General features: G+C 40.6%; 1 protein-coding gene across 5 annotated transcripts in view; it reads right to left on the reverse strand.

Moving 5' to 3' along the window:
* Positions 1-24,205, reverse strand: part of LOC113172256 (voltage-dependent R-type calcium channel subunit alpha-1E-like) — a 45,272-nt gene that overhangs the window by 9,318 nt on the left and 11,749 nt on the right. For 4 of the 5 annotated variants that reach the window (XM_026375148.1, XM_026375145.1, XM_026375149.1 and 1 more), the window contains 28 exons: positions 24,066-24,205; positions 15,980-16,083; positions 15,450-15,608; positions 14,151-14,341; positions 13,962-14,065; positions 13,758-13,873; positions 12,991-13,044; positions 12,482-12,562; positions 12,125-12,334; positions 11,854-11,966; positions 11,436-11,548; positions 11,196-11,327; positions 10,845-10,914; positions 10,306-10,423; positions 10,124-10,191; positions 9,619-9,686; positions 6,695-7,459; positions 5,909-6,189; positions 5,511-5,640; positions 5,263-5,392; positions 3,752-3,811; positions 3,516-3,622; positions 2,961-2,972; positions 2,086-2,182; positions 1,815-1,975; positions 1,142-1,279; positions 823-1,024; positions 546-710 (listed from right to left, as the gene is read on the reverse strand). In XM_026375148.1, coding sequence (XP_026230933.1) covers positions 546-710; positions 823-1,024; positions 1,142-1,279; positions 1,815-1,975; positions 2,086-2,182; positions 2,961-2,972; positions 3,516-3,622; positions 3,752-3,811; positions 5,263-5,392; positions 5,511-5,640; positions 5,909-6,189; positions 6,695-7,459; positions 9,619-9,686; positions 10,124-10,191; positions 10,306-10,423; positions 10,845-10,914; positions 11,196-11,327; positions 11,436-11,548; positions 11,854-11,966; positions 12,125-12,334; positions 12,482-12,562; positions 12,991-13,044; positions 13,758-13,873; positions 13,962-14,065; positions 14,151-14,341; positions 15,450-15,608; positions 15,980-16,083; positions 24,066-24,205 — 4,089 coding nt within the window. The remainder of the gene's footprint in view (positions 1-545; positions 711-822; positions 1,025-1,141; positions 1,280-1,814; positions 1,976-2,085; positions 2,183-2,960; positions 2,973-3,515; positions 3,623-3,751; positions 3,812-5,262; positions 5,393-5,510; positions 5,641-5,908; positions 6,190-6,694; positions 7,460-9,618; positions 9,687-10,123; positions 10,192-10,305; positions 10,424-10,844; positions 10,915-11,195; positions 11,328-11,435; positions 11,549-11,853; positions 11,967-12,124; positions 12,335-12,481; positions 12,563-12,990; positions 13,045-13,757; positions 13,874-13,961; positions 14,066-14,150; positions 14,342-15,449; positions 15,609-15,979; positions 16,084-24,065) is intronic. The other variant, XM_026375147.1, reaches the window with a different exon arrangement.

The following is a 24,205-nucleotide window of genomic DNA, read 5'->3' on the forward strand; positions in this document are numbered from 1 at the left end:
TTAGACTTAAATATCACTGACACCGATCACTTTGAATTGGTTACTAAACATAAAAAAAAAACCTAATCAACTATAGATTTAGCACATTACTTCTATTTTAAAAAATAATATCCTCACAGATATAACTTAAAACCTGCCCGATTCTTTCACGGTCTTTATTTCGATTTTTCAAGTACTTGTTTGAAACTAATTTTAGAGTTTTGTGAGAAAATGTGTGTTCTTTGCTGTCAAGTCTGGTGTCAATCAAACCTCAAAGACAAACTATAAATAAATGAGTTTTGTGAAAAGAATTGTTAGAGGTTCTTTTGGGTTCTTTCTATGACACATTTAATCTTTTTCATATATGTCTCAAGGGTGGTGCCTGTTCTACTAATTATTATTATTATTATTATTTTGTTGTTGTTGTTGTTGTTGCTTTCACCATAATTTCCATTGGTTCTGATAAAACTGTACTGTATCAATCATCACTTTATTTCTGGAGACGTGTTTCTGTCCAAAACAAGGTAACTATATACCGTTCCATTAGTTTTACATGTGTTCATTACCTTCATCATGAGGACAACAGTGTTGAGGGCGATCATGACCAGCACTGTGTACTCAAAAGACGGCGATGCCACAAAGTGCCACAGTCTGTACTGGAACGTTTGTCTGTTCTGGGGCATGTAGCGTGTCATCGGCTTGGCACTGATGGCAAAGTCGATGCAAGCCCTCTGATGGAGAGATATTTAACAAAAGCAGAGCTGAAGATGACCTTTATTTACATGAATATGCGTGAACGTGTATGTGTGTTTTTGTGTATCTGGACGTTTCTCTGCACCAAACCTCGTTTTTCTCCAGACTGCATTCCTGAATCATTTTGTCGCCCTGCTCCTGGAAGGTGATGATGATCAGAGCCACAAAGATGTTGACAAAGAAGAACGGAAAGACGACGAAGTAGACCACGTAAAAAACAGACATTTCCATCCGATTCCCCCGGCTGGGCCCCATGTTCTCCTCTGTCACATCTGTCGAGTGCTGCAAAACCCTAAGAGGAGGAAAAGACATCAAATTAATGTTTGGTGGAAGAAAATCAAAAACCATGTAAGGATGCACAGATTAAGTTTAAAGCCCATGATCTAGATTATTTTGCAAGGAGGCTTACTGAGGCCACCCCTCTCCAGTGGAGACGGTGAAAAGTGTGAGGAGAGCCCAGCAGACGTTGTCGTAGTGAAACTCGTGTCTCTTCCACTCTCTCCTCTTCACCTCCTTCTTGTCTCTGCTGTAGTCAATGTAGTAGCCTCTGTAGGGAACAGAGCAGCCTGGAGGTCATTGCTTCACCTCATTCTCTGATTAAACCAGGAGTTTTTAATCAAGAGAGAGATAATAATGCTTTTATTATGAGTAAATGTTACCCTCTCTGCACACTTCTGACTTTTCAGTCAGGTTGTCTTTCAATTGAGCCCATAGCTCTTCTTAGTTTGACGTTTAAATACCATTAAGGCTATTTTTTTTACATTATTTTTTTATTATTTTGACAAGACAACAGCTCATTATCTGCCATAAATTATCAATAAAACATTTTATACACAGCTGTTTTGTTCTCAAGGCACAATTTAAATTCTGTGATTGATTGGTTAGAGTTTAAAGTTTTAAATGAATCATGGGAGACTTTATCAGCATCCCTTAAGATAAGTTTTGGAGAATATTTTCAGTATTTTTTTAACCAATTTGAGCTATAAGTTTACTGTGAGTGACAATTGCGTGGGATGTTCCGGTCTATAATGTAGCAACGTTCAAGCATGGACTGATTGTTCACATGCAGTATATCCACTTACTGACATTCTTTCTCTGTATTCATGGAGCTGTCAGTGCAATAGAAGAACTTCCCCTTAAAGAGCTGCACTGCAATGACAGCAAAGATGAACATGAAGAGCTGGTACACAATGAGGATGTTGAAGACGTTCTTCAGCGATGTGACCACACAGTCAAACACAGCCTGGAGAGGAGAAAAGACAAGAAGGACCGCAAAGCAGGAGCAATCTGTCAGAGACTTGTGAAAAAACACCGACAATTACTGGAAAGTGTTTTCAGATGTTTACATCCCACCTTGAGTTTAGGAAGTCTCTTGATGGTTTTGAGAGGCCGCAAAACCCTGAGCACCCTGAGCGACTTTATTGTCTTGATATCTCTGCCTTTGTTGTTCCTGTAACATTCAAACACAACACTTAGGAACATTATGTTATTTGTACGTTTCATGCATTTTGATGCACAGGGACATATGGGAAAAACATGTTAAAAAAAACACACACACACACACACAGTAAAAGCAAAATGTCAACACAAGTGCAATGAAACACAGGACATCACCTTGAATGTGTTTGTGCAGAGTCCGGAAGGCATCATGAGTAAAATATTTGACAATTTGTGTCATTTCTAGCTTTAATTTAATGCATTACATGATATTTATATCTGTTCCCTATAATATTACAGGTATGATTCAAATGGCCATTTATCTCAAATGAAACTAACAGTATTAAGTTATTGTAGGTGAGCCTATAAAAACTGGATTCATTCTATCAAGGCCGTAGCTTTAAAGTGTCGTGTTTATTTTATTCAACCTTGTATTAAACATAAAGCCTGAACTGAGACTCTGAGAACTCCAGAGACTGTCGACAGCCTGAACACCGTGGAGAGTCTGGCACGAACTGACCTGAACTTGAACTTGAATACACAGGATCATTTTAAACAATCCGACAATTAATTGTCACTTATTAGTCTGTTAAGTAATTATTTTGTAAAATTAAGCGATAATATTTTCCATCACTGTGCTCAAATTATCAAAAGACTTACTCCTGATACCTGCCATGCTCTGCAGTTTGGTGAGATTTAAAAGACACAAACAAAAATACTGGAAAACCAGATAAAAGAAAATGAAATAAATTATGGTGGAACGGTACATTTAGTGTAACTGAATTTTTTACCCCATCACATTCCTGGAAGCCCCAACAGTGACACAATCCACAGGAACAACAGAGAAAAAATCACTGTGAGCAAAGCTCAGAGGGTCACAGCTATATTCACAACAGAGAAATTAACATACAGTACAGCTCTCTACAGAACAACAAAATGCACAAAAGGTTCTGTTAGTTATCTGTCACACTCATGCTGGGGCAGACCACGAAGGAAAAGCCAAGTAGAGGCTTTTAACATCATTCATGACAGACTTTGCCCATGTGAAAAGCTTTAAGTTGCATTAAATCCAATCTTTCCTCTTGTTAAACCACCATGGTGGCAGTTCAGTCACATATTTCAGAGTTACATAGTGTCCAGGACCATTTACGCCCCTATATTTGCAGTTTTTTAACAGCCCCCTTTGTCAATGAAGCAGACAGCATTTTTTTTTTTTTTTTTTTTGTAAGCTGCAAAACGTGTCTTTGAAGGTAGGTCATTTATAACAATACTGTATGCTCAGAAAATGATTTGCTGCAGTGAGTCAGTCATTAGTCATCAGCAGGCAGCACTACACAGTGACTCACGTTAAAGCAAAGGCAATCAGAGCTCCCACCACCACAATGAAGTCCAGGATGTTCCACATGTCTCGGAAATAAGAGCCATCGTGCATTATGAGGCCCTGGTCTATCATCTGGAGGACATGTAAAGTGAACACATGAAATATACGCAGGGGCCAGAACCTTGTAAGGAAATCAGGAAAAACATAAAATTCTTTCAAATGTGATAAGTTTAATGAAAGTGCTACTCATCAGACACCTACCTTAATGATCATTTCAAAGGTGAACACTCCCGTAAAGACGTAATCAAAATACCGAAGGACCTGGATCCATAAAAATACAAATTTTAAAATACTTTTCGGAGGACAGATTTCAGCCATGACTTATTTAACCTTTTTTTAGCTACAGCATTCTTTCCATTTGAGTACACTTACTTACTTTACATACTCAGAAACTGCTTATATCCCATCATGGTCTCACAGAACTTGCAGCTTGTCATTAAGAATGCTAAAAGATTTTTGTTTTACCTCATTATATTGATGATTTAAAGCAACATGTGGACAGTTCTTGTGCATGCCCTAAAACATTTTTGAGGGCTATGCCAGCGATTTCATTTTGTACTTCCATCATGTTGCAGGACTGGAGTTAAAAAAATCAAAGCAGCACAGGCCAAGATACAGTATCTTCACTTTTATACAGGGATGTGATCCAAAAATGCTGCACCCTACAGTTCCCAGTATGCAACATGAGAGCATCATCTCTTGAACTGTAACTGATGTACAGTAACCTAATGTAACCACAGTATATTGTGCAGCCATGCTATGTTTAGATTTTACTAGTACACGCTTATTTGACTACTCTCGACACTTTCTATGATATTGAGTTGTGAAAAACGAACTGCACAGCTATTTCCCAGACAAAACTGCAGATTCTCACCTTGTCTGTGTGTGAAACCAAATGTGTCACGGCACATTGTTACTGACACAGTGTTATGTCAACTTCAGATCAAACCTGAAAGAGTTGCATTCAGCAACAGCCTCATTGCTAGATTTTTAAATGATTATATTGTGCCATGCTAATTATGTTTTATATTCATACTGAGATGTTTACTTTTCTGAGGATAAAAGTTTAAGTACACAATAGATTATCCAGATTAAATCAGTTATTGGGTTGTAACTTTAGCACAGGCCAGTGGTAGAAGTTGTTGAATCCTTTAAGGCTACTGAATAAATCATTTGACACTTCAGCCATTCACAGCATTGTTGAGATATTAAGATGCTTCAAAGTGCTCGACGGATGGTTGAGCAGTTTCTCAAACTTCCTCTCTTCACACTTTTCCAACATCAAAACTGATAAAGAGAAAAAGAATGAAATCAAATTTTATCCTATTCTCTTGAGTTTTCTTTTTAAAATCCTTCCCACAATTGCTTCTGGTGCATTTTTGCATGCTGTATACAAATGAGTAGGCCAAGGTGAAGGAGAGATGGCCAAACGTGTCCACTGGAGCCGACACTTGAGCAATTATTGCATCTCGCCTTTGTTTTGACACGTTGCACAAACTAGTTTGCTTTAAGACTCCCCTGAACTTTAATCTACTGTTGTTAACAGTGCATCACATCACTGCTGCAGAATTATTTAGATCTGTTAAAGGATTTTTTAAATGTTATTTATGTATTTATTTATTTGTAAATGTCAAACTGAGTCATAACATAAATTAGGTTTTAAATCGTGAATTAAACTGCAAAGCACGTGGAGAGATGTGATCAGATCTCACCTTGTTTCGGTCTGAATTGGTACACACAGGGTCCTCAGCAGCCAGTGCAATGCTGCTCGCCACGATCACAAGGAGGATGGTCATCTCAAAATAACGCAGAGTGACCACGTAGTGGCAGATCCTTCTAATGCTGCGGATCAGTGAACAGGAGCATACATGTTTTTGACTGATTGCAGAGCGAATACAAAGAGAACAGATGAAAAAACAGGTAGTTACTGATTCATTTAGAGGTTTTTGCAGACACGTACGGGTTGGAGGCCTTAAAGATGAACATGCTGTCTGGAGCAACAGGTTTGGGCGGAATCGGAGGTTCCTCCTCCTCTGTTTCCTCGTCTTTCTCTTTGTCAGATTGGTATGCCTCCAACTCTTTACTGTTCACTGAACCCCAGACAGAGGTGCAGAAGGAGAGAGAAACACTGTTTTAGCTGTACATGGACTGCTCTGTCAGTGACAGAATAATGTGAGTCACCAGAACAATCGATTCATCAAAAAGAAAAAGAAAAAAACGACAAGTGCAAATGTGGCACTCTTATCAGATGTCAGAAACACCTACACACGGTGATACAAAGTGATACTGACACTATATCCCACTTCATGATTCACAGCAAAGGAGTGTGACTGCAATGAGAAGCGCTAACAGTGCTACCTGTCATGGGTGTGAGCTCCAGCAGTGGTTGTGCAGACATCTCGATGACCACGCTTCCCTCCAGGTTGGACTTGTCACGTTTAATGGAAACCCGCCGGTTCTCGGACTCAATGGCGCTCACGGTGTACTCCGTGGCCTCCAAGGCCGGCTCTACTGGGATGTTCTGGCACAGGGGCTCGTACTGGTCTGCGTGTACGCCCTCCCCCTGCTCTGACCAGGCGCAGTCCAGCAGCTGCTCACACTGAGGAGGATTGGTAATGTCGGCGCCAGACACAGCAGCTCTGAAAAGATTACTGACCTTAAATCAGTGCAACAAGGAAAAAGATGGATACAAAAGATCTACTCTGCTATATTTGTACCATGATTTCTTTGTTGTATAATTATCTGATTCAAGTCCATGTCCTCTTAAATGTCACTGCATAGTTCTACAGCTCTAAAGATGGATGATGACTGTATCTCAATGTGGTACAGACATTTAAATCATCCCTAGGATGAAAACACACTGGCGTTCCCCTGTAGTATATTTTCAAAATAAAAGTACCTTGAGTTCAAAATTACAGTATTTACGGTACTTCGGTTTATGACAAAAAAAATATAAACGAATGACATTTTCATCAGCCCCAGCTCTAAATATTTATATTTACATAGATGCGACAGTGTTATCAGAATGAATAGGACCCCATACTGAAAGAGACAAAAAATGTTTGAGTCATTTTATGCCTCTCTGTCATTGTGTCTTTGCCACCTTCTTTGGAAATTACTTTACAGACATGACCCCAGCCTCACCTTCTACAGTCTTCTCCGACTTCTGCATATGGGTTGACAATGCATGTTCCACAGTCATCTTGAACTGACCCTCCTTCTATGCCTGTTTTCTCTCTCTCCTCTTTGTCTTCCTTCTCTTCTGTCTCATCCAGTATCTTCCTCTCCTGGCTCAGCGACCTCCTGACTTGTGACACCTCATGTGGTGACTGCACACAGTCCAGACTCTTGGCCTCAGTGCGAGCCTCACGGTGACGGTGCCGCCTGTGCCGGGCCCCTTCATCTGGGCCCTGGCTGGGCCTGAACTTGCGGGCCATCCGGTGCCTGCCTCCACCTGTAGCCCGGTGGTTGGCTCCTCCTGTTTTCTCCTCACTCAGGTTTACCAGGGGTTCAGCCACTGGAGGCTCAGGGATGGACATGGACATAGGAGGCTCGGGGAGCGGCATCCCCACAGACATAGGGGACTCAGGAAGGTGAGCTGGGCTGGCCTCTGCTGAAAGCGCGGGGGCATGGTGGGCAATAGTGGGAGTTTCAACAGTGTCCTCTGTAGGGCTGCCGAACAACTCCTCTCTGCTCGCCATCTGGCGACGTTTGCGTAGTTGGTTTGCTCTCTGCTCCCACACAGACATGTTAACCTTTCTCCTTCTCTCCCGGCGGTTGGCAAAGGCATTAGTGCCATTGAGAGGCTGCTCATCTGCAGCCCCTGTTGTGCATTCGGGCTCTTCTGGAAAGGTTGGACGACCACGGTGAATCGCCCGTTTTCTGTACAGGTAGGGTCTTCTTCTCCCACTAAGGAGCACAATATACTCAACATCAGTATGAGGCAGGGACAGGCCCAAATGTAAGGAATTGTTGACAATACACATCAAGACGATTTATCATTTAGCATACAGGTTATCAAAAAGAAAATTCAAAATAAAAGTTGCAAGAAAAGGCCACACTTTTCTAAATTTATGTTAGTTGATTAGTAAAACAAAAAACTTTTCTCATGGAAAAATGAAGGAAATACATAAGGCTAAAAAGTACAAATACATCCAAAACTCAAAGATGAAAATACTAGTGAGGTAAGGCCATTTCAAAAGGAGAAGTGAAAAACAAAACCCACACAAACAAACAAGGGAAAGTGCAGAATTAAAGGTGGATCTAGAAAATAATCTCAATAATTGAGTAGGGAAACTCAAGAGAGAAATTCTGTGTGACAGGGATGCATACAGTTATACTTACTGGTATTCTTTTGTTGTCCATGTGATCAATGAGTGATTATTTGAAAACAAGACATTAGTGTTTTACAACATACACAGAACATTTGTTGTGACACAGAACAAAATATGTTAAAAGGAGGTACAATTCAGGTTTAATCGGGTCTGAAATGTTGATCAATGTAAACATTGAATTGACACAGAGTGCTCCATTTTTCGGCCATGAACATAATTAAATCTACTTTAAGTTTCTATGTTTCAATTGTTACAAAATATAACTGAACACATTTTGGTCAGTGCCACATAACAGGCATAAACAAGACAACATGATGGATCAGCAAAACACTGTAATGCACATAAAAATCAGCATCTTGTAGCTGCAACACATACAAGACTAACATTAAAATATGTAACAGACAAATGATACATTCAGTGTCACAGCTAGAGAGCCAAGGTAACACAGTCTGTGCAGATTTTACTCATTACTAGTTGGTGCTTAGCAGAGAGAGTTTAACTACCAATCATAAACATATGATAATATCATATCATCCTTCAGTTTAAGTGGATGTTTTGAAGACATTTCCTCAAGGTGTTCTTGTGATTTTGCATTTACGAGAACGGGGCAAATAGACAGACCGTGCAAGAACATAAAACATGAATCAATCTAACGATAATTAATTTTAAAAAGTTACAAGTTGCCTCTGCAAGTTGATTTTTATATTAACACTCATACTAATAATAAAGGGGCACTTGGTAAACAGGAAAACAAATTCCCACAGCTGCAAACAAATGGTTTGAAAAGTTACAGTAACTTTAATATTTGTTGTTATGAATGTAAAACTTACAAAATAATAAGTTCCTAGTTTAGTCAAGCCAGTGCTCTGAATGAGACACTCAGGGTATCCCTTCAGGCCACTTGTGTTCGTTTTAGCAATAGTTGTTATGTAATTTGTCACTCTGGGTTAGTAATGCCCTTCATGTGTCACATAGTAATGCCACTGATCTCACAGTGGTGCTGCTAATCAGATGGAGTTATACCAAGCAGGGGAATTTGGTCAAAATCTAACACACTCCAAAGTGTGCCTCCTCCCAGTAGAGTGACACGTTGAGACTTCCCACTGTTCCCAACAACCTTCAGAAACCTCCTGCCCTTCTCCTCCAGCAGTATCTGGATCGTTAAACGTGTGGGGGGGTCACCAGGTCACCGAGAGAAGCCGGGAATTAATTTACAAAAGAAGCTGCTCTTAACCAATCACAGGCCGAGACACTTAGAGAAGGACTTTCAGTAATGCTGTTGAGACAATCTGTAAAGGGTCATGCTTTTAAATCAGGCACATTCAATGCACATTCAATATATTGTCATTGATGCCTTATTCATGCCTTTCTTTCTTTCTTTGCATTCACCATGCACCTGAAGCAACTGAGGATCAGACTCTTGTAAATCTTTGAGTCCACATTCACTAACACTGTGGAAACATTCCTCCTATGGACTAAGCTCTGATGACCTCATTGAACATCATCTCTCCCATAACATAAACACTGAACCACCAAATATTTTCCAGTAGCATTCATTTCTTAAGTAAGTCTTTGTTTGATTAAAATGCGTCTGCTGCAAAAAGAATTGTGACAAATTGTCAGTCCAGTTCAGATATTCTCCAATGCTAAGACTTACTTAAGGTCAGCGAAGGCTCTGGGTATCTCATCTCATCCTAAAATGCTACATATGTTAGCTGTTAGTCAATAACTTACTCAGAGATCAAGCCATCTCTGCCTCTGGCGTATCTCTGGTTGAAGAACTCCTCTTCCTCTTCTTCGTCCTAAGAATAAATACATATGAGACTCATTGTGTCTAGAGGAAGTGTTAGCAGTTCAAAGATAATTAGTTGACATCAGGATATTTCAGCTTTTGCTTCATTTTTGCTTCATTTAAAAAAAAAACAAAAAACAGTAAATCACCTTATGGATGAGTGGATGAGGTGAGTAAAGCTCAATGTATGAGCTGTATGTCGCCCTCGGCTTGCTCATCAGGGGCAATCTGATTATTATGATTCATACAGTGTTCATGTAAACTTCCATAGTTATTTTTGTTGTGTAAAGCTGCTTTGCGTCAATGTCAATTGTAAAAATTGCTATACAAATAAAATTGAATTGAATTGAATTGAATGTATACATTCACATACTTATTGTGCATAATATTGTGTCTATGTAGACCACACTACAAACAACAGATTAAAAAAAAGAAAACTGTGCAAACCTTTGTCAGTTCCTGTGCATTGGCCAAGTTATCCACAGCGATGGCCAAGAAGACATTCAGCAGAGTGTCTGTCATGAAGGTAGTTTAGAAAAGTACAAAACTGAGGGAACATATGCACATTTTTACCCCCTCTGCAACGATAGAGAGCTCTCTGACTACCTCTGAGCAGTCAACAAGGATACAATTTCCAAATAGCGTGAGCACAATGAAGTAGATTGATGACCACATGCCATACTGCACGCCTCCCTGTGAGCGGATGCCGTTGTACATCACCTCATTCCAGTCCTCACCAGTCAAAATCTGTGGGCAAATGCACAGAATATTTAGCATAAATAACGCCATTACTCACATCAGATGCAAGAGAACATTGGCCTAAAAATACACCAGACATGAGACATACAGTTTTCCCTGTCTGCAATCCAGTTCAAGATATAATATTAAAAGCGGCAGCGAGAGAAGTAATTATAATGTGTGCTGATCAAAACACAGTTTCACAGTTGGTTTTGTAGCAGATTTGATGTGGATTGTTCACGTTTCACTTGTCTGATATTCATGTGCGCATATGTGCGCATGGTTGTGTGGGATGGTAGCGGAGGCAGGGGGTGTAGAGCGAGCGAGCGAGCGAGCAGAGTTGTTTAATCTGCGCCTGGGGTGAGAAATATCCCAGGGTGCAATGTGTCATGGAGAGCAGGCAGAATGAGGGGATCTGTGGGAGCCAAACCTGAAACACTGTCATGATGGCAGCTGGAAATGTGTCAAAGTTGGTGGGAGTGTAATCTTCAAAGATGAACCTAGGAGGAAGGCAGATAGAAAGCAGGGTCAGATATGACCAAGGAGGAATCGGAGGAGGAAGAAGAGGAGGAGGATGTAGGGCTATTTTCATCCAGACACTCCTGTCACTTCCTCTCCGCCTTATCAAAGAAGTCATTGAAGAAACTGCTGCTCAGTTCACAGGGTGGAAGATACCATTTCACAACTATCAGATCAGATACTGTACGTGGGCTAAGACATCAAATCACGAACATGAAGAAGGGCGTTCTTAACGGCCGAGGGAGGATCTTCCTTGACTTACCTTCCCCCAAAAAGCTGCATCCCCAGCAGAGCAAACACCACAGTGAAGAGGAAGAGGAGAAAAAGCAGGCTGATGATAGACTTCATTGAGCTCATAAGAGACACAACCAGATTCCTGAGGGAGGCCCAGTATCTGACAGAAAGCAATCACACACACTTTTTATATATCGTGTGTGTACATCACACCAGAGATCTGTACAAATATACACTAATATACTGTAGTGGACTCCAAGCTGCTTACTTGGTGATCTTAAATATTCTCAGAAGTCTCAGTGCTCTCAGTACACTGATGCCAAATGACATGCCAGGCCTGAAGAAACCCCAAACCACCTCAAAGATGCTGCCAACAATGACCTGCAACAAAAAGTGATTTCTTAAAAACTTGCACAGGGGTTTTTGATATAACATAAAGATAACAGTAGAAGGAGAAGACTGTGTTAATGTGTTATGATGATTTGTGGTGGTTTGTTAATAATGATATTATGAAAATGCATTAAATTGAATTTTTGAAATTGAAAAATATTATAATCACAATCCTCACTTCATCAGTCAAAGAGGTTAACCCAAAACAATAATTTAGCACCAGAAATATCTGTGTGATATAAAACTTGTTTTTTGTAGTGTAATACGCAGTCAGAGAACAAGATGAAGGACCTCACCCCACAGTCGAAGCAGTTGAAAGATGAATGGAAGTAGAGTCGAAAACCCAGACCGTACATTTTCAAAAACATCTCAGCCAAAAACAGCCCCAGGAAAACAAACTCTGCATAGTCTGGAGATGAGAGAACAAAAAAGCAATTAAGTCAAAGGGAGAGAGAGGCAGCAATGTGCAGGAACAAAGCATCCATCAGACATGACCTGAATTATATTTTAAGAAACAAATCATGGGGTTTAAAAAAAAAAACAGCACAATCATTCACAAAAACCCACAGAGGAAGATGGTCAGCCAGTCGGGCTGGTTGTGGTGGACGATGGCCACGCAGATGGTGTTGAGAGCCACCAGACTGAGCACCATCAAGTAGAAAGTGTCTGTCTTCACCATGCGGCGGATAGATATGCGCAGCATACGCTCTTTACGGCGTAGGTAGGCAGCGGGGCCACGGCGGCCGCTGCGGAAGTTCATCCTTGATCGGGACATGCCTGAGAAGAGAGGGAGGAGTTCAAGTCAGCAGGGGGGCTGAGGAAGTGATAAACATACATGTAAAGTAGCTAAAGCCCAGAAACAGGTGGAGGAGGCCTGCTGTAAAGCAGCAAGTAACTGAAGAGACTAAAATGTCCTCAACTCACTGGCAGTGGACATGTCTGTGTACTTGTCGTCCCCCGGTGCTCCTCTCCTGGCACCTGTCTTCTTACTCGCTCTCTTCAGCACTAAAAATCATTCACAAAGACTCAAGGTCAGTCAGAACTCGATATGACTGATGAATTCTGATCATTAGAAACGGAAAACAACAATCCACATAGTGATTCACGGTGCAACGATCGATTGAGGAACGAAAAGGAAAAACTCTGCAACTCTCATAATGTTAGTCTAACTTGAACTTTAAATGTGTGAACAGCCAATTTTTTTTTTTTGTGCAGCATCAAAAGTGGACTTACATGCTCAAGAGTGCAATTACTGACAATACACCCTCACAGTTTGTATCCAGTAGATCCATTATCATCGAAATTGAGGCACGGGAATGTTTCAGCACACATAAAGAGAGTCGTAGTACATGTTTCAGATACAGTTATAAATAGCTGAATTAGATACAGGTGGTACCTGTAGGTGTGATTACATCTAAAGTGTGTGAACTCACCATCTAACGGAGATCTCCCTGAATTTTTATTCTCCTCTGCGAGCATTACCTCCTCTGTAAAAAATGACAACTGGACGTTATGCATAGACAATTGAAACCATCAGACGTGGGAATATACATTTCAAAGTTTCAGATGTCTGCAAACATTCACAGGAACCGAGGGCAAAACCGATGTAAACACTGCTTTCAGAGTCCAGTTTGGCCTTCTTTAGAGAAAGAGCTCTTATTATCTCTTACATTTTCGCAATCTCTCTCTCTCTCTCTGTTTTCTCTCGCTCTCTTCCCACACTTACCCACACCCATGCACACATAAAATATGCACAGAAGCTCTCACACACACACACACACACACACACACACACATGCATGTAAACACACAAACACACAGAAATGCGTGTGCACACATACATACATGCACACAAATTTAAGTCAGTGAGTCAGTATCACCTTCTCCTCACCCTCTACTTGCGTGGGTGAGCAGCGATGTAGATTGCCATTACAGCACTTTGTGTGTGTGTGTGTGTGTGTGTGTGTGTGTGTGTCTGTGCAGACCTACTGTACTGTAGGTCCAAAAACTCTGAAAGTGTTTGCAGAGCAAAGTTTTCCTGGTGAAATATTGTATCAGCTTGTACAGGATCTGAACATCTTACTTTTGTTTGACAAAGTAAATAAATAATGAAGTTAGTTCTGAAGAGCTGCTATAGTTGGACAATACACAGTACACAGTACAGTGTCTACAGATGTAAAGGTATTCTTCTGCCCAGTACCTGCCCTGTCTATCCAGGCTCGGTAGCCATTCAGTTCCCTTTCCACCTGCTGTTGGCGGCGTAGCTTCATGAAAGCCCGCCGGTTCTCCACCCTCTCCCTCTCCTTGGCAAATTCTCTAAAGGTGCAAGCGTAAAAACAGCTCTCATAATTAGCAATGCAGACGTAAACATCATTATTATACAAACAGGTAGAGCCACACTCACCCAGACAACACTCCCAGAACCAGGTTCAGGACGAAGAACGAGCCAATAATGATGAGAGGAATAAAGTACATCCAGTTCCACGCGGGACCCAAGGCATCATTGGTCTGAAACACGCAACATTCACATTATTATACATGGAAAACAACAATCAGTGTGACGTTTTGTAGTTGGTGTGGGCTGAGTATTCACATTATAGAGAACAGCTGTCCATCCCTCCATGGTAATACACTGGAAGACAGTGAGCACGGCGAACAGGATGTTATCGAACTGTGTGATTCCGTCATTGGGCCCGATCCAGGTGTCGTTGCAGTCGTACTTCTCTGGACACTTCCTCACTCCACACGCAAACGCCAACTCTGACGAGTCAACTGTCTCGTTCTCTACAGAAATAAAGCAAAGGTTTGTCGTGTCTCATGTAAAAGCCTCTCAACCAAGATATGTCCTATTTATCTCCTCATACTAAGGTATGAATCCAAATAGTGCAGAAGGAATAGTTTCTTTTCTTTTGCACACTGTGTGATCTTTGCTGGAATATTTATTTATTTATTTCAATGTATCTTCAGTGACATTATTGAGCTTTTTTTTACTACACATTACAGATACCTTACATATTTACATATTAGATGATGAGAAATAAACTTTCACGCAAAAAGTTATTGCACTTAACCTACATGTTTGAGCTTTAAATCTGAGTTTAAAAAAATTAGACATCTACAATTTTAGGAATCAGTCGAGGTCCAAAATGCAAAAATGTAATGTAAAAAATGAAAAATGTGACATCCACTATATCACTTACATTTAAATTAAATTTTCTTGAGAGAGAAGGAGAACTTTGGGCTTACTCTGTTTTTTTCTTCAATCCATCCTTGAGTTCTGTTGGGCGATGACAGTAAATGCTATGGTGTGGCGTGTGATTACAGAGTATTTGCTGACTAATTAAGCAGCAGCTAAATAAGCCGGCAGCAACTCTAATAATACCTCTAAGCTCGCTGCTACTGAAAGATTCTCAAACAGCGATCTTCACACCCCTTGTTTGAGAACAATGAGTAAACCACATATTTAGTATACCTGCTGGCAAATCCATCGTAGCCAGTCATAAATAATGTGAAAACAAAGGCTGACAGCATTCTTCTAAATGCATGGGTACTGTGACAGAGGCAGGTGCACTTCAGGACAGGAGGTACCCACAGATGGCGAGGTGGTTAAGCCAAAATCCATCCTCATACTCAAACTGTTAGGGTTCACAATGCCTGCCAAGTAGGAGTTACCTGTAGTTTAATCAGCCTTCACCAAATGATCACTACATACATAAGCTTTATTTAATTTAATTTATATCCTAAAACTTTTGATTTCACACACAGATCCATGCATCTACAACTGCAAACACATCTCTATCACAGATCCTAGGGGTGTTTAGAAAGCATATATTGATAGTGGACTGTCCTCTTAGCAGACGCTGGCTGTTGGAGGCATATACATGCTTCATACCGTAGATATCGACTGATGGCAGACAGGTGTGGTGAAGCTTCCCGCTGTAGAACTCCAGACCGATGATGGCGAACATGAGGATGGCGAAGAACAACAAAAGGCCGATCTGGAGCAGCGGGATCATGGCCTTCATGATGGACTTCAGCACAATCTGCAGGCCTGTAGGTATTCACAAAGAGACACTGGTATCAGTATATTAGTAAGTATTAGTGATAGCATGTAGTCGGCTTTATCTTATAGACAATACAAGCTCCTATTTCTGCTTCAAGAAATGATAAATAAACATAATGCTGCCTTGACTGAATTTGAAACATGTTATGATACTGGTAGAAAATGTTTAAATCATAGGCTTAAAGTGCAAAGGGTACTAAACTTATTCAGCCAGTTTGTGCAACAGCAAATGCTTCTTTATTTATCTGAAAGTTCTCAACTTTTCTCTCATAGATTTTTAAAATATTGATAGCATAAACATTCTCCAATTTCTTAAATTATGGGCCGAAAAAGTCTTAAAAGGTCAGTATCTAACTCACTAGGGATCCCGGAGACGAGTTTCAGAGGTCTCAAGACTCGCACAGCCCTCAGGGTCCGAAGGTCGACTGGGATGTTCATGTGGGCACCAGCAGTGGCCAGGATCCTGATGGACAACACACACAAACAAAACACAAACTGCATAATGCATATATTATAATGGTAAGAATTTTAGACAGTTGTGTTTGACAGGCTGTTGTTTTTTTTTAGTATTGTCAGACAGATAAGTGAAGAGCTATTATTTGGGTTGGCCTGGAAAAGAAGGGCTGAAATAGAGAAAATGCAACAGGGACATGTTAAAGGGTGAAAAACACCCATTAGCAGCTAAATCTGGAACCGTCTCCTCTGTGGAGATGAATGTTTTTTGTCTGTGGTGTCTGACAAATTTGATTACAACAGCAGGTAACTCAAGTGCGGTTTTGGAAACGAGTCATTAATTTTTAAGGAAAGAGGCAAATAATAGACCGAGCGGTATAGCATACCCATTTTACTGCACCAGACTTTTATGGTGAGACAAAGAATGCACAGCCACATACACCTGGCAGGCATCTCTACTCACATCTGCCCACGCACGCATTGATGTCCCTCCACCTACACACAAACACTGAAAAAACAGCATCAGGAGAAACCGACAGGCAGTCACTCACCGGCGCATACCAGAAATCACATCTGAATGTTTCTCGTAGCGTTGGCAAAAGCAGGTTTTCAGTTAAGAGAAGATAATGGTATCACAAATAATGCAAAAATACTGCAATGATCCTATCGTGTAAACATAAAATTTTCATTTAGACCACATTCATCTCAATCCAATATCACCTGACTCAATTTGGTGGCCTGAAAGCCCCTAATACTTTCACTGCTAACAGGGCCACTGCTAATTTACCATTTTAATAGATTTGGGAGAATTACCTTAATCCTAATAATTATAATTATTTTCCAGATCTGTCAATCTCACTCTTGCACTGTTACACAGATACAAATGTACAAACTCATAACATTTTCGGATAGGGCCAGGAAGTGTGGGTGTGTGTGTGTGTGTGTGTGTATGCGTGTGTGTGTAAGCAGGGGGTAGAAAGCACATGGCAGAAACTCAAGTGGAAGCCCACGCAGAATCTCTCCTGAAAGCAGTGGGAGGGAAAGAGGCCGAGCGAGGGAGCGAGCGAGCGAGTGAATGAGTGAATGAGTGAGGTTCACGCTAATGCGGATAAACCTGAAAACGCTGCTCGACGTGTTGAAAGCTCAGAGTCTAAAACACCATGATCACAAACGGTTCTGAACGTTCACCGTCAATACTGAATGCTACAACAAGCGCAGGATGACTGAGAGCATCTTTCCACCGCTGGAAAGTCATGTTGAAGGGAGACCTGTGTTTGGTGGTTGACAGCAGTGACGTGGCTTGAACAAGATGGAGGGTGGTGGTGGTGGGGGGTGATCTGCTGACTTTTTCTCTAGTGCCACTATGGAGATGATGTTGATGATGCTGCCAAAACATTTCTATATCAGTTAGTACAAAGACAAACTTGTGATGGGAGTTTAGTTGCATAGAAGCGTAATTATTAGGAGGCAGGGTTATCTTACTACACGCATGATGACATACTGATTTAGCTCAAAGCCTCATTGTGCCTAAGTCAAGACTCATAAAGGTGCTAACATCACTTTCAGACACCATTTTTACAGACTGAGCACACGCCTCAGGACAAGTAAACTGATTGTGATGCTGAGTAAAAACAAAAACTCCCCAAATATACTATCATAATAATAAATGTATGCTGACAGCAATTGTTAAAGTCTCCAAATAATTATGCTGGTCATTATGTTTTGGATCATCAGTGTTCACCTTCTAGTGTAGTTTCCTTATTGTGCTTTAATTCTGTGCATCTGTCAACAGTGTTGTTTCAGTCAGAGGGGAAGGAAATGAATGAAAATGACAAACAATAAAGACAAATTAAGTCTTTCTGTGAGTGAGTGAGTGTGTGAGTGAGTGAGTGTGTCAGACAAAGGAGATGACACAGTGAGACACAGTGAGACGAAGCGGGAGCAGAGGAGTGGGAGTCTGTGGAAATAGCCTTCAAACCAAACACACTGAACAAAGCAAGGCAGCAGCACGGCTCCTTCAAGGCTGCACTCCGAGCGCAACAATTCAGCTGAGGCTTGTTCAAAATTAAAGCAAATATTCCGTCTGCTTGTGGTAGCTCATGAATCATCCCTAAACACACGCACACACACACACAAACACACACAGGTCATTTTCTTTTGTTTAGTTTAGAAATTGTTTTCCTGCAGAAAATTCACTGAAACACTCAGCAGTCATGCAAACCAACGTTTTGTATCTTAGCTTCTCATGTCACCACATCTTTGACAATATCAACAATTTATCACCTTATATCAAGGTGTAAAAAAACACTCGTCATGTTTTTACCAGAGTAACACATGGGATAGAGAAGACAGTTACACACGTGTCACTCTTCTGATTTAACTCTGCAGCAATTTGATGCTCACAGTGAGAGGCTCATCTCTTCCTCGTTGGCTCTTTAAGTGAAGCACTGTTGCACAGTATTGTACCAAACTGACTCTGGAGAGGATGAATTCATTACATGCACAGAATGCAGCCTCTCCCACACACCTCCACCTACACCAAGAACACCACCAAAAACTACAGTAATCAGAGGCATCACGTTGCTCACCATTTGAGCACGGCTCTGCATATGGTAATGTTCAGCTGAATCAACATAATGCATCAACAAATTAATGTCTCTGAATCAAATCTGGAAAAACATAATGGCCACATGGCAGCATTAATATGTCTAGTGTGTCGGGATTACACAAAAAGGCATTTATTCACTATTAGTCACAGAATAAATGGCTGGGTGTGTGTTTTCCCAGTCAAAACCCACCTGGGACTGTAAGCTATTGTTTATTTAGTTCAATTATGAGATAAACTTAGAGCTGAGACCACTGCAGATGTCCTTTAAAACTTCAGGCAGTACAGACGATGATGTTGAAGGTTGAATATTAATCTCTCCTCAGTTTTGGGATCCCATACTTGGAATTTGACTTTGAGAAGTTTTGGATTTCCAAATGTGTAGTGGAACTAGTGCTTATAGGTAGGCTTGCATGTATTCATGTGCCACATACAGATAGTTCAGACTATAACAGTAATGGATTTGCACAAATAACACTCATATGTACACACAGCTGGAAGACAAAATAGTCTACATGCTTAGTTATTAGAACTACCAAAACCCCATAGAGACAGTGTCTGCTCCCCAACCACCTAAATGATATATATCGAAGAAGAGAGAAGAGAAAAGAGAAAAGAGAAAAGAGATGTATAAGAACTTAATACAAGTAAAGATGACTCCTCCTTAGGATTAAATCAAAAAGAAAACAATCAAATGTGGACTCTCAAATATCAGATCTCTGTTAGAGAATGATTTGATAACTGACTTATTCTGTCTTACTGAAACCTGTCTGCAGCAGGAAGAAAATGTCCGTCTGAATGAGTCAACCCTCCCAAGTCATATTAATTATCATGTTCCTAGAAGCACAGGTCGGGGCTGGAGGAGTAGCAGCAATCTTCCACTCAAGCTTATTAATCCCCCCCATACCTAAACATAGTTTGAATTCATTTGAGAACCTCACTCTTAGCCTCTCTGATCCAAACAGGAAAAGTCAAAAACACTACGGTAGATGTTAAAAAAACGCAGTTGACAAATTTAGGGAACTGATTTCATCTTTTATTTGAGAGCCACCAACACAGAGGAGGGCAGTCATCCTAACTTTACTCCAGCACAAGTCGACTATCTTGTTGATAATACTGCAGCCTCACTCCGAAAGATACTCGATAATTTTTGCTCCTCTGAAAAAGAAGGTAGTGAATCAGAGGAAACTAGCTCCATGGTACAATTCACAAATCCATAGCAGACATCACATAAACTGGGACAGAGGTGGTGTTCCACTAATTTAGATGAATCTAGCCTGGAAGGACAGTTTGTTAATATATTAAAAAAGTCCTCCATAAAGCTAGAACCACATATTATTCCTCATTAATTAATAGACAACTGACTTCTCTCTATAATCGTCTTCTTAAATCTTTGTGCTGTATTAAACACTATAGATCACAAGATTTTATTACACAGATGAACATGTCATTGGAATTAAAGGAACAGCACTAGGCTGGTTTAGATCATATCTATCAGATAGATTCCAGTATGTGCATGTTAATAATGAGTCTTCCATTGCTATACAGATGATACTCAGCTATATTTATCTATGAAACCAGAAGAAACACATCAATTAATCAATCTTCAAGCATGCTTAAAAGACATAAAGACCTGGATGTCCTCTAATGTTCCACTCTTCAATTCAGATAAGACAGAGGTTGTTTTTTTTTTGGTCCTCAGAGATTTGATGTCTTATCATATTCTTACCCTAGATGACATAACAATGGCCCCAAGTAACACTGTGAGGAATCTCTGATTTATATTTGCACCCGAGAAATATTGGGAAAACTGTGAGCATCCTGTCTCAAAATGATGCTGAAAAACTAGTCCATGCATTTGTTAATTCCAGACTGGACTACTGTAATTCACTATTAAAAGGATGTCTCAATAACTCCTTAAAAATCCTTGAGTTAATCCAAAATGCTGCAGCCAGAGTTCTGACTGGAATTAGCAAGAGCCCATATGCTTTGAGATGACTTTTGTTGTGATTTGGCGATATGTAAATAAAATTGAATTGAAAAATTGAATAAATAGTGAATAAGATCACCAAACCAAGCATTGTTGTTCCTGTCCAGGAGCAATAGCCTTTGATTTCTGAGCCAACAATGTCCTGCTCCATGTCCAGTGCCTGAAGGAAACTCACCGACTACCCAGCACACACCCAGTGTACAGAAAAATTGTGATGGGGTGGTGAGTTGGGGGTCTACGATATACATGCACATCACATTTAATGCTACAGATCAAAACTGCTTTGGTATCCAGAGACAAACACACAAGAAGTGACTCTCTTCTCACTCCTGGATGTCTGTCTTTGTGCCAGATGGCTAATGAGTCACTCCCGACTCCCACCCAGTTGTATTATTCATCCTGTCTAAAGAGCAACAATTTTAGCAAAGTGTCACACTTTGAAAAAGGGACAGGAGACTGGTGCAACACGGGAAAGCTGATATCCTTTATGCAACACTATAGGACGCGCACGCACAGAGTTATGAGACAGATCGGCATCATTTATGATCAGAACTAATCTAGCGTCACTGGGGCAACGGGTTCACTGGCAGCAGTCTGAACCTGCAGCCTTATAAATAGAGCAACAAGCACACACGCATACTGTACACATGCACAGCTCGTTTGGGAGTTTTACTGCTAATCAAACCATCCACCTGCACCAATCTGTTTGCCGCAGGACATAATTGACCATTTTAGGAATCCCGTTGAATTAAATTGGTTTGTGGGTGAGTTGTTCTAGCTCTGGTTCGTTTTTGCTACACACTCTTCACTCAGATTAAGGATTTTAATTGAGCTCACTGTCCCAGCAGATTCGCTTCTAGCAATTCATTAATACGAAATGGAATGAATGCCGCCAGCGCCGGCCCAGTGGCCTCGATTTTATTCCCAAACGGCCTCCATGACACATGTGTGTTTTCTTTTAAGTCTAACTTACTTGCACTGTGCCACCAGAGTGAGAGAGAGTCCTAGCGTGTGTGTGTGTGTGTGTGTGTTTGAGTCAGTGAGAGAGGAGAGCAGCATATGTGCTACCAGAAAATGTGTCAGATAGGTGGCAGGAAACCAGGTCGTCAGTTGCCAGTTCCAGTTGTGGCTGGAACCGGGCAAGATGATCTGTGGGCTGCAGAAAGTACAGCTTACACTAAGCGACATTACTGTATAAGAATAACTCAACTCCACTGTATGTACAGAAGCGACAGAAAGGCCTCGTGTTGGGTTAAAGTGTCTTGTCTGTCTTTTAGCAGCACAGGCATACATTTGCACAGCAGCTCCCATGAAGTCAAGCTCTACAATAGCAGCTTTTTCTGCCAAAAAAATGATACTAGACTGCAAAAAGAACTTGGCTCATGGTTTATGTAAAACTATATGACTATAATAAATTGAGTATTGTAAAGTTTAACTACAAATAAATGCTTGTAGAGACTGATGTTTGGCACAAACTCTTGTTAATGGAATCGACATGTAGTTAAAGGCTTGTGGGTAAAGAAAAAAAAAAAACATGCTGTACCTGTGTAAACAGTGTTTAGTTTCTTACTAACAAGCCACTTATTAAGAAATTAAAAGCACAACAACTTGTTTTATACTATTGTTTGTCACTGCCTAAGGCTAGAATGTCAGAGCATCGCACCAAAGCGACCGGCACAGCTCAGAACGAACTATTAAACTTTAACCATGCAATTTCTATGGCAATATGTCAACAACACAGCTGTTCGGTGTCAAGGCCGGCACCCGCTGGTCTATAAACGTGACGCTCACGTCCCTTTTATGTAAGAGGCAGAGAAAGCGATTGCAAGATAGAAAGACAGACTGAGAAATAAGAGATGGAGAGAAAAAGAAGGATGTGGGTGTCAGGTTGAAATGAGATGTCAACACGCCAACAGCAATCTTCCCTGAATTCAGAATACTGTACGCTTAGCCACAAACGGCATACCAGTGGTAACAATGCCTAACACCTACGCAATTAATTCACTAAACCCAGTCTTATAGGGAACAAATTAAGTCTCTCATTATGTTTTCTTTTTTTTTCGGGGGTCTGTCTCTCCATCTTCCTTTCTCCCCCTTGTTTTCTTTTTCTCTCTTTCTCGCCACCATCCCTCCGATCTTTCTATGCATTTGCATAGCACCCCCAGTGCTGCATTCACATTTAATTCACAGAGGTCCTGGGGGCGAACCAAAGCAGGTTTTAGACACAACTGCCAATCCACTTATCCACCCACCTATTGCTGACTGCAGAGCCTGACTCTACCATGGAAACACATGCATTTATATACTATGTTTTCCTGTGGATACGGTGTGTAAACGTATATGCGTGTATGGAAAAATCACATCAGCGTATCAAAAATAAAGCCCAAGCCTGCAGCGTCAGCCATTGCTAACCATCTGGCAATAATGTCAAACATGAAGTACAGCATGTGAGGACTAGAAGTCTTTAAACTGCCGTGTGTGCATTCATTGCCAAAATATTGATAAATGTTGACACAAGCAGTGTCACATGGATGAATGCACCAACATAACTTGACAATCAGTGTCTGAAATTAATCTTTTGGTTCACCAGCCACAGCCTGGAAAACTAAAAATGAATTATGTCAAAATTAATTGCAGAATCAGTTGCTGAACATTACTTAAAAACTTTTTTTTTTCTCCCCACTCTGTCATAGTATCAGTGAAGTTTGCAATTCATCGGAAAGTTCAACCAAATTCAACTTGAACAAGAAGAAGAAGAAACAGGAAAATCAACTGGAAACACACCAACAAAAGCAAACAAATACACCACCATCCTCATGATTTCTATCACAGCTACGTTTGGCATTTTAATAATAAAACATACTACATTTCTGACCTTCAACTAGAATCTTCAATATTTGTCTTTTAAAAATGTCTCATGAGGATACCCCAACCCAACAATGACTTCATCTTACTAAAAGGTATTTTCTGTGTATTACATTTCTGATCCTTTGCCATGTTTTACTGAAATGCTGACATTACACTATTGTCCATAAATGCATTAATAAGCTGCCCCATTACAGTGGGTGACATGCTCCTAAATAAAGGCACTGAGGTTTATATCTGCGCACATGCTGTACTCATTCTGCTGCTATAAATATACACTAGAGCATCAAATGCTGGGGGCATCAGAAACAGCATTAACTGATATATTAGCTGTGAACCTTTTATACAACAGTTGGTTATTTATGGGTCCAGCAGCTGTGGATCATCAGCATTATCGTACATTTCAAGTCGTGTTTCGGCTGATATGATGAATTTAAAAAGTGGGTTAAAGGTCTGTTGACAATGTTTAGAACAAACATTTCTCACCTTGTTGAAAATTTAAGTTGTCAGGGACACGGGCTGATGTACTCACCCACTGAGCACGACTATGAAGTCCATGACGTTCCAGCCGTTCCTCAGGTAGGAGCCTTTATGGAAAACAAAACCAAGGGCCACCAGCTTGATCCCCGCCTCAAAGCAGAAGATCCCGATAAAATATGGCTCTGTTATTTC

This window comes from Anabas testudineus, chromosome 17, assembly GCF_900324465.2.
Source record: "Anabas testudineus chromosome 17, fAnaTes1.2, whole genome shotgun sequence".
In the NCBI taxonomy this organism is placed as follows: Eukaryota; Metazoa; Chordata; class Actinopteri; order Anabantiformes; family Anabantidae; genus Anabas; species Anabas testudineus.